General features: G+C 50.0%; 1 protein-coding gene across 1 annotated transcript in view; it reads right to left on the bottom strand.

Moving 5' to 3' along the window:
- The window catches only part of DNAJC11 (DnaJ heat shock protein family (Hsp40) member C11), a 69,240-nt gene that overhangs the window by 3,075 nt on the left and 48,955 nt on the right, over positions 1 to 17,210 (bottom strand). Inside the window, exons 5-11 of the mRNA XM_065878103.1 lie at positions 11,750 to 11,878; positions 10,711 to 10,833; positions 9,773 to 9,846; positions 6,674 to 6,863; positions 6,050 to 6,135; positions 5,629 to 5,745; positions 526 to 681 (exon numbers count right to left, since the gene is read on the bottom strand). Of these exons, the coding sequence (XP_065734175.1) occupies positions 526 to 681; positions 5,629 to 5,745; positions 6,050 to 6,135; positions 6,674 to 6,863; positions 9,773 to 9,846; positions 10,711 to 10,833; positions 11,750 to 11,878 (875 nt within the window). The remainder of the gene's footprint in view (positions 1 to 525; positions 682 to 5,628; positions 5,746 to 6,049; positions 6,136 to 6,673; positions 6,864 to 9,772; positions 9,847 to 10,710; positions 10,834 to 11,749; positions 11,879 to 17,210) is intronic.

Genomic DNA, 17,210 nt, shown 5'->3' on the forward strand with positions numbered 1-17,210 from the left:
CAACGAGTTATTAAATTAGATCATTGTAAAGTAACAAATCTAAACCACCTCTCAGATTTAATGTTATGCTAATGGCTTATCTATAAGAAACTGCAAAATAAATTACATCTCGATGACTTCTAAGACTATAGTTAACACACGCCTTGTATGTAAGAACTCAGAACCCAGTCCTCCCGAATTCAGTGCCAGGAAAAGAAATGGTTAGAATGAGAAGAAGGAAAACTTGTCATTTCTGTGGTCATGGTTTATAGTCCCAACAGTTTTGTAAACTAATTCTTTCTGAAAGTAGGAAATGTGGGTTAACAGTCGCACTACTAAGAACTCGCGACAAGAACTAGTTAACATTTACTGAGGACGTGCTGCGGACCAGACACCGCGGTAATAAGCACCGCAGGCGGACCAGCGCGTGTAGCCCCCCCGCCAGCCCTGCGGGGTAGCTTCTGCCCCCCCCGCCCCCGCGCCACGGACGAGGAAGCTGAGCACACTGCGGCTCAGTGGGGTCCCCGCCACGCGCCGTGAACTCACTTCTCCTTCTGAGCCCGGAGGTAGGGTCCGATGACCAGGCGGTGCAGAGCGAAGTAGAGCACGAGGGGCCCCACGGTGGCATAGAACACGGCGCTGGGGAGCAGCTGGTCCGTCAGGTGAATGGGGAAGAAGTAGGTCTGACTGGCCCTGTTTAACCTGAAAACAGAACAAAGCCGAACGCCCACATGAGCCAGGTTCCCAGGGAAGGGAATGGGGTCTCAGCCCCAGGAAGAGAACCTCTCAATACACGGGACTCCAGGAGGAGGAGGAGAGCCTGATGCTTCAAAGTCCACTCCCGGGTGGTCCCCTGTCCCAAGGTTTAGCCGCTGGATCTGATGTAAGTGACGGAAGAAAGGTCTCACTACTTGCTGACCACAAGCAACAGACTAACGCCCGACCAAAGTACCCGTGGCCGGAGGAGACAGGAGTGGCCGCTCCTCCAGGGGTCCTTTCTGCTTTCAGCGATGGCTGAGTAGTTCCTACTGGACCAATCATCCCACAGACATCAACTGTAAACTCTGGATCACACATAACAAACACCTTCAGGGACTGGATAGCAAGCAAGGGCAGAAGAACAGAACGGCACTGGTGAATTTCCTGATATTTTTTTAAAAACAGCTTTTAGCCTGAAGGCCATTCTCAGTCTGTACCATATGGATGATTAAAACTGGAAAGAAATCTGCAGTCCTATTGGACTGAAGAACCAGACCTCAGAGTTTGGGGCAACCATTGCAGCTGGGAAGAGGGGGTCCCCCAAAAGGAAAGTCCCAGGTGGGGAGTCCCGGGTTCTGTGTATAAATGTGCCACAGGTCTCCAGCTGACCCCTGGTCTACCAGTGGCCGCCACACAGGTGAGTCCGAGTTTGCAGTCTGACTTCAGTCAAGTTAACGACCTTCTAAAAGGAAAAAAAGACAATGCTTTTTGGAAAGACATAACAGAAAATAGAATTTCTACAATATATTGTTTGCAATACCCAGAATACAATACCGACTACTCTACGTAACCAAATACAACGAGAGAAAAAGAAAACGAACAGAGACCGACCCCAGATGACCCAGATGTTGGAACCAGCAGATAGGATTTTAAAGCAACTATTTTAACTCTGCTCGAAGACATAAAGTATTCACTGATGATTTAACAGCAGACTGGATATGAGAGAAGAGTCAGTGAATTTATAGATTAATATAAACGATCTAATATGAAGAACAAAGAGAAAAAGGACTGACAGCAAATGGGCAGAGCCTCGGAAACGTGTGAGACGACATCCAGAGGTTTAGCACACGAGTAATTAGGGCCCCGGAGAGGAGAGGATGGGGCAGATATTTAATATTAAATATTTAAAGAATTAAATGGCCTAAAAGGTGCAAATTTGATAATTTTACAAAAATACATACATAGATTTACAGATGCAAGAAATTTAGCAAACCCCAAGCAGCATAAATACAACAAAACCACATGTAGGTCAGCAGTCAAAGTGCTGAGAAACAAAAGTGAAAAAGTTGAGTAGCCAGGAAAAAACCAAAAAAACCACACACATTACATGCAGGGTATGTTTCAAATGACCAACAACTTGCCAGGAACAAAGGGAGCCAGAAGACAGCAGAACACCTTGAGAGTACTGAGAGAGAACTCTGTTAACCCTGAATTCTATACCCAGGGATGGGACACTTCAATAATAATGAAAGCAACTCCAGAACTGATAGACACTCAAAACTAAAACAAGAAATCAAACAACCCAATAATAAAACAGACAAAAGATGTGAACAGAGATGTCACTAAAAAAAAGATATGGGTGTCAAATAAGCACATGAAAAGATGCTCAGTACCTTAGATATGAGGGAAATGCAAATCAAGACCACAACGATCTGCTAAAACAGCCGACACTAAAAAACACGACCCTACCAAGGGCTGGGGAGGATGTGAAGCAACGAATTCTCGGAGCCGCTGGTGGGAAAGTGAGATGAAGCCGCTACCCTGGAACACAGCTTGGTGCTTCTTATAAAGATCATGAATCAATGAAATAGAAAACAGATGAACAGGGGCTTCCCTGGCAGCACGGTGGTGGAGAATCCACATGCCAATGCAGGCGACACGGGTTAGAGCCCTGGTCTGGGAAGATCCCACACACCGCGGAGCAACTAAGCCCGTGTGCCACAGCTACGGAGCCTGCGCGCCACAACTACTGAGCCCACGTGCCACAACTACTGAAGCCTACGAACCTAGAGCCCGTGCTCTGCAACAAGAGAAGCCACCGCAATGAGAAGCCTGCACACTGCAATGAAGAGGAGCCCCCGCTCGCCGTGACTAGGGAAAGCCTGCGCGCAGCAACGAAGACCCAAATAAATAAATCATTTATTTATTTAAAAAAAGGAAACAGATAAACAGAGAAAATGAAAGAAACCAAAAGCTGGTTCTTTGACACTTGAAGCGCCTTAGCTAGACTGATAAAGAAAAACGTAGAAAGAACACAAATTAGCAACATTAGGAATGAAGAGACATCATCTATAAATAACTACTGACATCAAAAGGGTAAGGGGGTATCAAGAGCATGCTAACAAATTTGACACAGATGAAATGGACAAATCCCTTGAAAAACACAAATTAACAACACTGGCGTAGGATGAAACAGAGAGAGTAAATCCTAAGAGTTCTCATCACAAGGAAAAAAAATTGTTTTTTCTATTTAATTCTGTATCTATATGAGATGGTAGATGTTCACTAAATGTACCGTGGTAATCATTTCATGATGTACGTAAGTCAAATCATTATACCGTGCACCTTAAACTTATATAGTGCTGTATTGTCAGTGATATCTCAATAAACTGGAAGAAAAAAAGATGAAACAGAAAATTAGAAGAGCCCTATATTTATAAAATAAATTGAATTCATTATCAAAAATACTCCTACAAAGAAAATTCAGGCTCAGTTGATTTCATTGGTAAATTCTATGAAACACAGGGAAAAAAAATACCATTCTTACACAAATTCTTTCAGAAAATAGAGGAGGGAACAATTCCTAACTCATTTTATCAGGCTGGCATAACTCAGTCCAAAACCTGACAAATATATGATAAAAAGAAAATTATAATCAGCATCCCTTAAAAATATAGATTCAAAAATTCTTAGTAAGAGAACAGCAAATCAAATCAAGCAATATATAAAAAGTATTATATGTCATGATCCAGTGGAATTTTCCTCCACAATTTTCCTGTAAGGTTGGTTGAACGTTCAGCAATTACCGTGATTCATCAAATAAACAGAACATAAAAGTTAGCAATTGCTGACCTGAGGTGCCTTCTAGTAAAACTTTGGTTTATTTACCAATACAATTTGGACAATTCAGCCTGTTGGTAACAGGAAACCTGGCTGAAGTGAAAATGTTTCTTTCCAAAGAGGCAGGGTGGCATCCTTGGGATAAGAATTCAATTCAGATCATGTCACGTAACGTCGGCAGTGGAGGAGTGTTTAAGGCAGATACAGAGTCGCAGAGAACTGTGCCTCGTCGGTGGTCCCGACGTGGGGGTGGGGAGGAGAAGGGACTGGGACGCAGGGGACCAGACGGCTCCCTGCACCCTTCATTAAATCTCGGGCGTCCTCAAATCTCATCTGAGAGGAGAGGTGCCTGATGCCAGCTCTGGCTTCGGCTCCGGGGCTGAGACGTGGTCTGCTTCCTCTCGCTCACCAAGTCCCTCTTCAGTGCCAGGCTGTGTTCCAGGTGGCAGGAGTACAGAGAATAACTAAACGGACTAAGTTAAAGCGCTTCTGATGAGGGGCAGCGGGGGATGGATGGCCTGTCTGGGATGAGGTGAGGGCCGCTAAGTTTTCACAGGGCGATGACGGCAATCGGGTGACACGCGCAGAGACCGGAGGGCACCGAAGGAACCAGCCACGTGGTTACCGGGGACTGAGGAACGGCAGATGCTAAGCCCAGAAGCAGAAGCAGGCTCGGCGTGGTCCCGGGGCAGCCAGTGTGGCTGGAGTGGGGCGACCAGGGGGCAGAGAGGACAGTGAGAGGCCAGATCGCAGAGGGTCCTGAGGACTCCGGCTTTTGCCCTGAGTCGAGGGAGTCGCTGAGGGCTTTAAGCAGAAGGCTGACATACACTGGCTTAGATTTTAAAAGACTGTCTGTGTGGAGAAAAGTGTCCCAAGGGTGAAGGAGATCAGTCAGGAGGACACTAGTAATTCCACGAGACGGTGGCCGCAGAGGTTGTGAGAAATGGTCAGATTGAGGATGTGCTTTCAGACGAGAGCCAAGAGGATTCCGAGATACACTCAGTTTGGAGTGTGGGGAAAGGGTGGTGAAGGTGAGCTCCAGGGTTCTGGACAGAACCCATGGAAAGATGGAGCACTGAGATGGGGAGACTCCAGACACGGCAGGCTTTGAAGGGCACATGTGACCGAGGGCAGGGGGAGGACCGGGGCTGCAGATGTGACATGGGGATGCTGTGAGGTATCTGAGGAGAGATTTGGGAAAGGACGAGGGATCTATGAGCTGGAGGCCTGTGGGGAGCGCCAAGCTGGAGCTAGAACTGTGAGCGTCCCCGGAGCCCGATGCTACTGAAGCCAGGATGCCAGATCAGACCGCCGGGGGTAAGTCTAGGCCGACCAGGGCCCGACAGTGGGGCCTCCGCTTAGAGGCAACCAGCCAGTCAGGTGAAGCCAGAGGCAGCTCGGCGAGGCCGGCAGGCGGGGGAGACGGGGTCCGTGTGCAGGCGGGAAGGATCTGGTAGAGAGAACCCGAAGCTGCTGTGCCGGGGACCACGCAGTACACGTCACACTGTGAGGGCCGCAGCCGGGTGGGAGAGCGGGCGTGCGGGGCCCGCACCCGGGCCATCGGGGAGGCAGAGGGTGGTAAGAGACAGGCGGGGCGGGAGACGGGCCGGGGGGCACAGGGAGGTTCTCTGAGGCAGAGACTCAGACCTCACTGAGCGAACGTCGGGCTTTTGGACTCCTTGACATTTGCTTACACGCCCAGACAGAAGCAACCGCATCTCTAAGAACAGAATCACAAAGCAAAGTCTCCTCCTTCCTTAAAGTAGGTAAAGCCCAGGTGAGTTACAAGGTGCCAGATAATCCCTGGCCAGAAAGACGAGTTCAACATACTTGACTTTGAGAGAAACTCCCTGCGGGACTCCAACGCTGACAGCTGCACCTAAAACGCTGTGCCTGGAGATCTTCCTCTCTGCTCCGTACTCCACGACCGTCCCGAAGAAGCCTGCCCTGCAGGAGCAGACCGCAGTGAGCGAGCAAGGGCCCCTCCGCTTCTGATCCCTCCTGGGTCCCTCCCAGTCACCACGGGCAACTGCCACTCGGGCCAGAGGCCGGGGCCCCTACCCCCAATTCTCTCTTGCCCTGCCAACCACCCACAGGGAGGACGTTCACCACTGACCCCTGGTCAATGAACAGAAGAGTCAGGACACCGGACCCTGGGCGCGACCGCGGGCAGCTTACGGTAACCAGCGCCACTGCCAGAAACCCCTACACAGATCAAGCGTGCTCCCGCGTCAGCCCGGCCAGGACTCACTTAAGGGATCCTTTCACGCGAGTCTGATCGTCATCCTGGAATTTGTGCTGATAGCTGATCAGCGCGAAGGAGTGAGGGATTCCAAGCTGGGGAGACACAGAGGGAAGCAAGAAGGCAGCTGAAACTGAAGTAAGCAGGGTCGCCCTGTCCCACAAAGTGTGTGAAAATTTGCCAGTAGCCAATGTTTAAAAACTGGGAGATTTCAAATAAAAACCATTTTCTGACTTCCCATGAAAAACAGAAACTCCTGCACACCGAGCCTGCGCTCTCACAAGGGTAGCGGCTGCCCGCCAAAGGGCGGCTGCTGGCTCCCCGCGTTCCTGCCCGGCCACCGTGGCCCCGGCGCGCACGACTCTGCTGGGGCGCCACTTACTGACCACGGCTCTCTCCCACCCCGAGTCTGTGGGCTTCTCTCACCAGAAAGGTGAAAAGGGCCTTTTGCTTTAGGGCAGTTGGAACACAGCTCCCGTGGGGGCCTGAGAACAACAGTGTTCAACTCCTGAGTGTGGGTGGACAGAACTCGCCCTTCGGCCATGTGGGCGCTGGATTTGGGGGTGAGCAGGGGGAGGGCGGTCAGGGGCCCACAGAGGGGCTGGAGGAGGGTCCCCCTGGAGCTGTCCTCACCTGCAGGGCCACGGTGAAGTGGCTGGTTTTGGTGTCCCGGACGATGCTGGTGTTCATGGCCGACTGGATGCCCCAGCGCCACTGCAGGTAGCCCACCGTGTTCTTGTCCAGGTTCCGGGCCAGGACAGTGGTGAGGCCAGGCCGGATGCCACGGGATGAAAACTGCAGGGCACAGTTTGTCGTCACAAAGCTGGGGGGACACACAGAGAGAAAGGGTCCTGGATGACAGTGGCCACAGCCGTGCTAGGCCCCGTCCTCTCCGCCAGCCCACACCCTGCTCGCCATCACTCCCACGGCTCCCCGCCCGCGATCCAGGGAATCTCTCCAGTTACCCACCCGCCAAATGGCACTCCCCACCCCCATCCCATTCCAACTTCAGCCAAAGAGGCACCTGCATGTCTGCGCTCCTAAACCAGCAGATCCAATCCTGTCGCAAGTCAGAGCCACCTGCGGAGGTTCCCAAGCTTGGCTACACGCTGGACTCACCTGGTGAATCTGAAAACGCCGATGGTCGGCTCCTGCCCCCAGGTGTGCTGATTTATAGACCTGGCGTGGGAAGAGCTAGCCAGGTGACGCAAACGTGCAGCCAGTCTTGAGAAGCCCTTCTCCAGGGCCCACCCCGGACCAACCAAGTCATTCTTTTTGGGTGGGGGCCCAGGCATCAGTGCCGTTTTCAAAGCTGCCCTTCCATCCTGATGTGCACCCAGGGCTGCAAAGTATTGACCGAAAGCTACTTGAGAAGCTAGCAAACCATCCCCCGAAAGGGCTCTGAAGTGGATTTCCGAGGGAGTCAGCCCCATCTTCTGGATAAAAAGGGGTATTTCACTTCAACAGCAAAGGAACTCACAGCACTTCACTCAAGCCGCTCAAAGACGAGCAAGCAGCTTGCCTCCAGCGAACAGCCGTCATACACTAGATGCCTGTTTCCTTCCTATGCTCTGGAGGCCTCGCTTGTGCCCCTAAAATAACAATACACTTGGTAACTCTGATGACATTTTCTCCTGTGCTCACAGACCTCTTCCCGAGGCCACGCGAATGAGGAATCAACTCCTTGCTCTGCAGAGACCCCCAACCCCACTTTGCCCCTTCGTCTGACACTCCAGCCGCACCGGCCAGCAGCCACACTCTCCCCTCGAGCCACACTCGGGTCCTTCGGGGGAGGCAAGCAGGGAGAGGAGAGAGAAAGTCACCCTGTGGCTTTTAAAGCAATCAAAACATAAACAATGAGATCTCTGTTTAATCAAAGTAATACGATTTCGTATATTTCTGGAGCGTGTCCTAGAGAGAGAGAGAGAGAGAGAGAGAGACAGAGAGAAAGAGACAGAGAGACAGAGACAGACAGAGACAGAGACAGACTCTGGGGCCAGAGCAGCAAGTCAGGCACTGCCCTGGGAGATGGAGAACTTCCCACCGGCCGCCTGCCTTTCTCCAGGCTCACGCACACCCACCAACTAATAACCTTCTCGTCACCAGTTTGGACTTGAAAGTAACTTGACCCAGGGACTAGGGCACCTGGAGGAGGAGACACTGTACATTAACAAGCTGGCACCCTTTTTTTTTATAAATCTGCATTCTCAAGTCTGATAAGCCGGGTACTACAATGAAATTCAATCTCCAGACCTGCAAAAGCTGATGACCAGCCACACCTAGACTCGGGTGACCACTTAATGGATAGACACTTTGAGGCTCAACCAGAACGAAACAGCCCACAGATTTTCCTCAGTGAGTGCCTCCTAAATGTGTCTAGTCTTCAGAATGACCTGGGGTGCTTGATAAAACTATGGATTCCAGGCCCCCATCTCAGGGGACCTGAGAGAGGTCTGGGGGTGGGGGCAGGAACCTGTGCTTTCCATCAGCAGCATCAGAGGGGACGACCCCAAGCAGACAAGCTTAGGACAATGCTGACACGTACATACACTGCCCACTTCGAGTTCTGGTTAAAAGCCTTACCCCTTGCCCCTCTCCCAGACCTGCCAGGTCCGAGTCCCAGAACAGAGGCCTGAGAAGCCGTGTTCTAACCAGCATGTGGGTGACCCCCGTGCTGGGGTGTCTAGTGTACCCCTCTCTGCCTGGAAGCCCCGCTCTCGGAGCTCTGCTCGGGCTGTGCTCATGTGCACCCGTCGAGAAGCCACAGCTTCTCTCTCACGACACTTCTTACTCTGCGTGGGACGGCCCTGCACACTGGCCTTTACCAGTCTTGCCCTGCAGGCATGCAGACGCACATGGAGCTGGAGGCGAAACACCTTTCTTTGCAAACGTGTGCTCTGTTCCAGAATTCCTTTAGCTGTATTTTATCCCCCAGAGGAAAGAGTTGTTTACCTTCCACCCAATTCTTTTATCTGAGCTCAGTGGGGAATAAGGACACCTCTGTTTTCTATATATATATATTTTTTTTTTGCGGTACGCGGGCCTCTCACTGCTGTGGCCTCTCCCGTTGCGGAGCACAGGCTCCGGACGCGCAGGCTCAGCGGCCAAGGCTCACGGGCCCAGCCGCTCCGCGGCATGTGGGATCTTCCCAGACCCGGGCACGAACCCGTGTCCCCTGCATCGGCAGGCGGACTCTCAACCACTGCGCCACCAGGGAAGCCCTCACCTCTGTTTTCTAGGAGGGACAGTCCTTCAGCACTGCCAAAGCAAAGACGAAGGAGAGCAGAGGTGGTGGGGTTTACAGCTCTGGCATAACACGAATGGGCCTAATAATCAGGCTGCCTCGCTGCTGACGAAAGCCCCTCTCGAACCTAACACGCATTCTCTGTGACAAAGGAATGAGCCGCAACCCGGAAGTATTTCAGACCCTGACCCACTTCCCTATGAAGTGCTTCCCCTCCAGTGTATCATGGTCTTCACAGCCCACGATGACCAGGCAGGGCAGGAGCCTGGCCCTGGGCTGGGACGAGAAGCAGACCTCCCTCACCCTCGACCCAGTGCTCTCTGCAACGAGCACAGGGCCTAGGCCCCACGCCAGCTGCAGGGTCTGCCCTCAGTGACCTTGCAGGACAGACGACGTAACTGCAGATGACTCTGACAAAAAGAATACACAGGTTCTGGTCTCCTAAATCCACAAGGACCACCAAAGGGCATTTATCTCTTCATATTTACCATCTTGGTGTGAGATTACGGAACAACTTTAGGCCAAATAAAGGCCCCTGCAGGTCCCCAGCTCCAAATTCTAACTGTTCAAAAAAGAAAAAGAAAAAGAATTAATGGTGTTTTATCTCACAGCACAGTAAGCTCCTCTGGTTATAATTCCCTCATTTAATTCAATGCCATCGGCCCTCAGGGCTCTAAAAGTAGGGGTGGAAGAGTCTTAATATCTCATCTTAACCTTTGCCAAAGGGAGATTACTGTCTCCACAGACGCAAGGAGGCCTGAGCCCCTCCAAAGAGAGCGCTGCTGGCCCCGGGTCCCTGTCTCCCTGGCTCAGGCCATCCACACGGTGCCCGCTGCAGTCAGGGGCGGCCGCCCTCGTGCTGCACAGGTGCACTTCCACCTGCTCCACTGCACCGCCTGCAGGCCCCACAGGTGAGCGGCGATGGCTCTCAGGGGGCTGACGCTAAACCCACCAGCAGTTCTGCACTCGCAGTCGTGAAGTCCAGCCGCTTTGGCTGCCTCATTACTATTCTGGGTGACTTTCAGGGCAACTCTTCAATGTTAATTTGATGCAGTTCAATTTGCTCGGCACAACTGGCTGCTTAATGACTGCCAAGCAGTGGACCAGAGCTCTGAGATGGAGGCACCTGCCTTCTGCACTGTGCAGGAGAAGGGAACAGCCTACAGGTTTTTGCTTAAGGGAACAGATGCTGAGTTTCTAGACGTGGGATTTCTGGAGGTTGGCATCAGGGGGATATCTTCTTGTTCTATCCTAACTTTGAGCTGCCTGGCAGACTGAGAGCAATCCTCAGATATGAGACACAGTTTTCTCTCGGGGACAGCCAACTTATGCAAGTGTGACAGCTGGCACTCTTACACAGTGATGTGGCCAACTGAGGTCGTTCTGTTGCAGTGGACAACACGCTCTCCCCCGCTGGCATTCTTACCTCTCCCCAGCCCTTCGCAGAAGTGACTCGTCGGAGCGCGAAGTTAATGGAACCCCCTCCGTTCCCATTCTGGGTTGAGAGGCTTCCAGAGAGGATGGCTGTGTCTGAAGCTGTCAAGGGTGCCTAGGAAATGATACCTGCTGGTAATAAATCAATCAAAGCAACAGGAAGCGCCAAGGACAGAGCCTGACGAATACACCCCAAGTGCAAGGCCACAAGTATAGGTGAGTTCATGGTTCAAGCATGCAGGGATGCAGAACTGCCTCACCTGCCTCACTTGTCTCTCACCCTGGCATCCGAACTGCACGTGGCCACCAAGGTCAGGTTTTGCAAAAGCTTTAATGGGCAAATTTCAAAAATCCAGGGGAGACGCAGGGCTAGATGCTGGTTCTCGGTGTCCCAGCGCCATCAGACTGCACGGTAACTTCACCCCGTGCCTCCCCACGCAGGACGTCTGGGACTTCCCAGTCCTTGCCATGGCTGCAGTGACTGACTCTGGAAGCCCCAAGAGGGGGGCAGGTTTCCCTGAGTTAGGACTTCACGCTCTAGGCTGATGCACTGGAGAATAAGTGCATGAGCCTGGGGGGCAGAGACCCACCCTGTCAGCAGGATGGCCTCACACTGTCACACCCAAACAGCGGGCAGAAAGATGACATTTAGTGACCCCAGGGCTCAGCACACAGGAGTGCGCCTTAAAACTAAGGCCGGTTCTTGGAATTTCCCACGGAGGGCTGCTTTCTCTCCTAAAATCGTCACGACCTTGGCTCCCCCTTCTAGAGCGTGAGCGAAAGTTTCCTGCTGGAGAGCCCTGAGACTCTGAAGCTACGCACCCCTGGCACCTTGCTGCTGACATGCTGGCAAAGCAGTATGAACAAGGTCGTGACTGGAGCTCTTCTTTTTTTAAGCGGCTAACTGCATCCTTTGATAAATAAAGATGAGAAAACCCTGAGCAGACTCTCTCATCCCAGCTGCACATCTCATTAATCCGAGTGCCCTCGCTGAGCCCCCTTGCACTGGGGGAGGCATCTGTGTGCTTTACCTCAATGGACTGGGATATGTGCATCTTGTTAATTTCAATCTGCGGAAAGCCACTTCCGGACACATCTTCGTACTCCTCCTCATAGCGATCAAAAAGGTCAGTGGCGTCGATGCCAACGCTGATGGTCCCCTGGGGCAGAAAAACAAGCAGTCAGCACCAGGCTTGGGATTTGTGGGATGAAAGACAACACTCTATATTTCAGCAGCCGCATCGTTCATTGGGTGCGCGGGACTCCACGAGCCCACGGAGCACAAACGTCATGGTTGAAACCCGAACAGTGGTCGAGCACCACTGACTCGTAGAGTCAGAAAGCCAGGCATGTCCACAGGCGGATGACTCACCAAGGACAAGTGGTAGGAAAAGAAGAGTGACCTCTTTCATGGCTCTGAATCGCTCATCTCCGGATGTAACCCACAAACGCAGAAAACCACCTAGAAACTAGCTACATGGATTAAAAACTTTTAACGTTCAATTCTAAACACTCTATGTCACCAAAGTACCTTAAGAGTCTTTAAAATATAGAAATACCTTCAAAGACAAAGAAGTGCAAACCAAATAAAGAATGGCAGATTTAAAAATTGTTCCACCTCCTAAAATTAATTTGAGACTTAAATTATGAGAAACAGAACCCCATTCTCTCAAGAAATAATAAGCTAAAATTTTGCTGATAAAAATGCTCTTTACTCAGAAAATCAATGTTTATTATTTTTTTTTACCGTCATAAGACCTTACAAATGGGCAGATACCTTAATCTAACATATAAAGACATGACCCCACACACATTTTTATTAAATTCTCTGCAGCCCATTAAAAAAAAAAACAAACTTCATTGAGGTTTAATTTACATGTAACAATATAAACCACTCCCGTTTGAAGTGTACAATTTAATGAGTTTTGACAGGTGTGTCCACTTGTGAAACCACCTCCAAAATCACGATACAGGACACTTCTATCACCCCAAAAGGAGCTTGGGAGAACGTGTTCTCTCCCCGAGAAGGGGACACGTGAGCTGGGTATGAGAGGGAAACAAGGGATGAGCCTGCAGGACTCAGGAGCGTGGAGGCCACTGGGGCTGGAGCGGAGGGAGGCGAGACTGGGGGGTGCTGGGTGTGGCTGTTCACATAGCAGAACATTACGGGTGGGGTTCATCCGGGATAACAGCAGTTTAACCTTGATGTTTTGGTTGGTTTAGCAGTTATCCCAGATGTTCATTTTTAAACAAAGTGACATCACCACCAATAGTATTTTCATCACCAACAGTATTATCATCATCAATCGTTGTCCGAATCTACGCAGCCAGAGTGGGTTTGGTGGCAGCCTTCACTCTGTGCTTCTAGCATTGGCCACCGTCTCAGCTAGGTGTGTGGGATGCAGGGAGAATCTAGGAGGTGACAAGGCTAACCCATCACTCTGCTCCTGTCTCCTTCCAGGAGGCGTGAACAGCACCTCCCACTCCAGGACTGCACGCACGTGCCCGCTGAGACGGTGGCTAGACACAGCCCTCGCGGCCGCAGCTGGCGGCGGCAGAACTATTAGAGGCTGCTGCCCGTTTGGCACATCAGGCAGGTGGCCAGTGCCCGGGCCTGTGACGTGCGTGAAGCTGTCAAGCCCCCGGTCGGCTATGTCCAGGGGCAACTCCAGGTGTATGTGAACGCGTGGGAAACTAAGGTGGGCCAGTCCTGCAAGAGAAGGTACCAGAGAGCAGTGTCAGCACTGCTGCTGGGGTTTCTCCCCATCTCCTGAATGGTGTAAACCAGGAGCCGGCACGCTGGCTGTGAAGGGCCACAGGACATACTTCAGGCGTCGTGGGCCACACGGTCTGCTGCAATTCACGTCTGCTGTGGGGAAAGCAGTCAGACTATCCAGCAAAGCACTGGGCCTGACTGTGTTCCAATAAAACTTTGTTTATTGACACTGAAATCTGAATTTCAGATAATTTTCACATCTCAAAACACTATTCTTCTTCTGATTTTTTTCCCCCGACCATTTAAAAATATAAAAACCATTCTTATCTCATAGGTCACACAATAAGAAGCAGTGGGCCAAACTTGGCAACTCCTGATATAAATCTGCAAGGTTTCTTTCTTTTCTTTTTTTTTTTCTGGGGGGTAGGACAGGGGGTAATGCTTTCATTTTTGATGAACGCTTCAAGCAGGAATGAGATTAAACATAGTGTATGTTCAATGAAAAAAAAAATTAGGACTAAATTTCCACTTTCTCAGAAAGTTAATGAAAACTGACCATCCACACCAACCATATGAAAATCAAGCCTTAGCATCTTTTTCAACAGTGAGTCATTCTTTAAAGACTGTGACCCAAAGTGAGGCTGTAGTGGCAGGTGTACTTACATATAGCTGTGAAAAATGACTTTTCATTTAGATCAAATGGTAGTTCCTCTATGTTAATTTTACTCATTTTTCCATTCTAAGGTTTGTAACGCACGCACGAAGGTAAAGCAATAGCTATTTATAAGTTAATTCTATTAGCAGAAGAACCTCACAACTAACGATACCACTTTTTTTTTTTTTTTTTTTGCGGTATGTGGGCCTCTCACTGTCATGGCCTCTCCCGTTGCGGAGCACAGGCTCCAGACGCGCAGGCTCAGCGGCCATGGCTCACAGGCCCAGCCGCTCTGCGGCATGCGGGATCTTCCCAGACCGGGGCACGAACCCGTGTCCCCTGCATCGGCAGGCGGACTCTCAACCACTGCGTCACCAGGGAAGCCCTGTCATTTTTAATTGGTTAAATTTATATCCTTTCCTGGAATGGAATGAAATTGACAAGGTCTTCCTATAGTTTTGTGACATCTAAACTTGAAGCATTCAGAAGATCATAAATGGATATGGAGAAAAGGGAACCCTGGTACACTGTTGGTGGGAATGTAAACTGGTGCAGCCACTGTGGAAAACAGTATGGAGGCGCCTCAAAAAACTAAAAATAGAACTACCATATGATCCAGCAATCCCACTCTTGGTTATATATCCAAAGAAAATGAAAACACTAATTCAAAAAGATACATGCACCCCAATGTTCATAGCAGCATTCAGGTGGCCCAGGTTCGATACCTGGTCAGAGAACTAGATCCCACATGCTGCAACTAGGACCTGGCACAGCCACATAAATAAATAAATGTTAAAAAAAAAATAAGAATGAAAGTTTGCCATTTGCAACAACACAGATAGACCTGGAGGGTATTATCCCTAGTGAAATAACTCAGAGAAAGAGAAATACAGTATGTTATCACTTATATGTGGGATAAAAAAATCAAACAATCTAGTGAATATAACAAAAAAGAAACAGACTCATAGAGAACAAACTAGTGGTTAGCAGTAGGGAGGGGGAAGGAGGAAGGGGAATGACAAGGGTAGGGGATTAAGAGTTACAAACTACTATGTATAAAATAAATAAGCTACAAGGACACACAGGAAATATAGCCAATATTTTATACTAACTATAAATAGAGCAGTCTATAAAAATTTTGAATCATTAAGTTGTACACCTGAAACTCACATAATATTGTAAATTAATTATACCTCAAATTAAAAAAAGGATGCTAAGTGAAATAAGTCAAAGAAAGACAAAAAAAAGAATACTACAGTATACAGAGAAGAATCAAATATGCCAAAAATTTCAAATTTACTAAATAAATTTGCTCCTTGTATGAATATGGTAGGCAATGTTATGAAGGAATAAAAAAACAGAGACACTGAAAGGACATTCTTCAGAAAAACAGCGGTGGGGGACTTCCCTGGTGGCGCAGTGGTTGAGAATCCGCCTGCCAAAGCAGGGGACACAGGTTCAAGTCCTGGGCTGGGAAGATCCCACATGCCGCGGAGCAACTAAGCCTGTGCGCCACAACTACCGAGCCTGCGCTCTAGAGCCCACGAGCCACAACTACTGAGTCCACGCGCCTAGAGCCCGTGCTCCGCAATGAGAAGCCACCGCAATGAGAAGCCAGCGCACTGCAATGAAGAGCAGCCCCCGCTCGCTGCAACTAGAGAAAGCCCACGCGCAGCAGCAAAGACCCAACACAGCCAAAAATAAATACATTTATTAAAAAAAAAGAAAAACAGCGGTGACAGCGTGGACTCGAGAATCCCAGGAAGGCCTCCCACAAAGGCATGCCTACTGGGACTGCAGCCCTGCACAGAGCCCCCTCCTCGATTTGCAGTGACCCAGGACTTGCTTTTGCCCAAGAGGATGCAGAGGATGGGATGGCGCAGACTCCAAGGCTAGGTCACAAGGAACCTTGCAGCTTCGTCTAGGCCCCAGGGGAAGCTAGCTACCGTGAAACAACCCAACTACCCTGAGACTGTCAGGCTGGGAGTCAAGGTAGCCGGGGTAGAGGCCACCTGCGAGAGACGGCAGGCCACCCTTGGCCACCACAGCTGCAGTGTAGGAGAGGCACAGGCGTGCAGATGCCATCTTCAACACGACCCAGCTACCACTGGGCTGCATGGGGAGACCCCAGGCAAGAACCATCTGCCGAGTCCAGTCACTCCACAGGAGCGAGGAGAAAATCAACTCGTCTTGCAAGCCGCTAAGCTTTGGAGAGGTTCGTCATGCAGCAGCATGTAACCAGACACAAAATATCAGAGAAGGATGTAAACCAATTAAAGTATGTAAGTGTATGCCAAAAATAAGGATTCCACTTCCGCGACTTTCTTCTGAACACCCTTTTCACTCTCAGAAATGTCCTGATTTGGATGTTGAATGACACGGTCTCCCCGCCTACAGGTCACCGTCAGGATGCTGGCTGACCATGAATGACGTAAGCCACCAGAGAGCAGAGCAGAGCCACTCGGTCTGACCTGCAGGCTCCCCCTGGCTCTGTGCTTGGGTGAGGAGGGAAGCAGGGTCACGATGGCAGCAGCATCACGAGCCGCTGACTTGCGTGTGTGGGTTTCGTCATCAGCCACCTCATTCAGCTCACAAGCCCCGACAGCTTTCAGTTGCTTCTTTAAAAGACAGGCAATGATACCATATGCAAACAATGAAAACCCTTTCAATATTTTTCGCTCTCTTGTTATTTGTCTAATTATATTGGCTAAAACTTCCAGAATAACGTTAAATACGGTTTTCTTTCCTTTCCCAAATAAAACCTTTGAAATGATAAACATTTGTGTTAACTCCACACTGACAATCAATGGATTCACCAGAGGGTAGAGTAGACTTTAGAAGTTTAAAAATAGTGCTGAAGGCATCATTTTCTCAGCTATTTTGTTGTTTCTCTAAACAAGGCCAAAACAGTGGAAAACTTCAATGAGCCAGTGACTTCTGTGACTCAGTGGCCTTTGGTGTTGATCCAAGTCTATGGAAAATGACCCCCCCGCCCCCCAAAAAGAAAGAGAATGACCCAGAGAATGCAAGGCTCCAACGCCAGCCACACCTGAAGAGCCACCCAGAGAGGGGCTGATTGTCACCTTCTACTATTTCCGAGAGCGGTTCAGATGCCTGCCAT

Source organism: Phocoena phocoena, chromosome 1, assembly GCF_963924675.1.
Source record: "Phocoena phocoena chromosome 1, mPhoPho1.1, whole genome shotgun sequence".
Taxonomy (NCBI): Eukaryota; Metazoa; Chordata; class Mammalia; order Artiodactyla; family Phocoenidae; genus Phocoena; species Phocoena phocoena.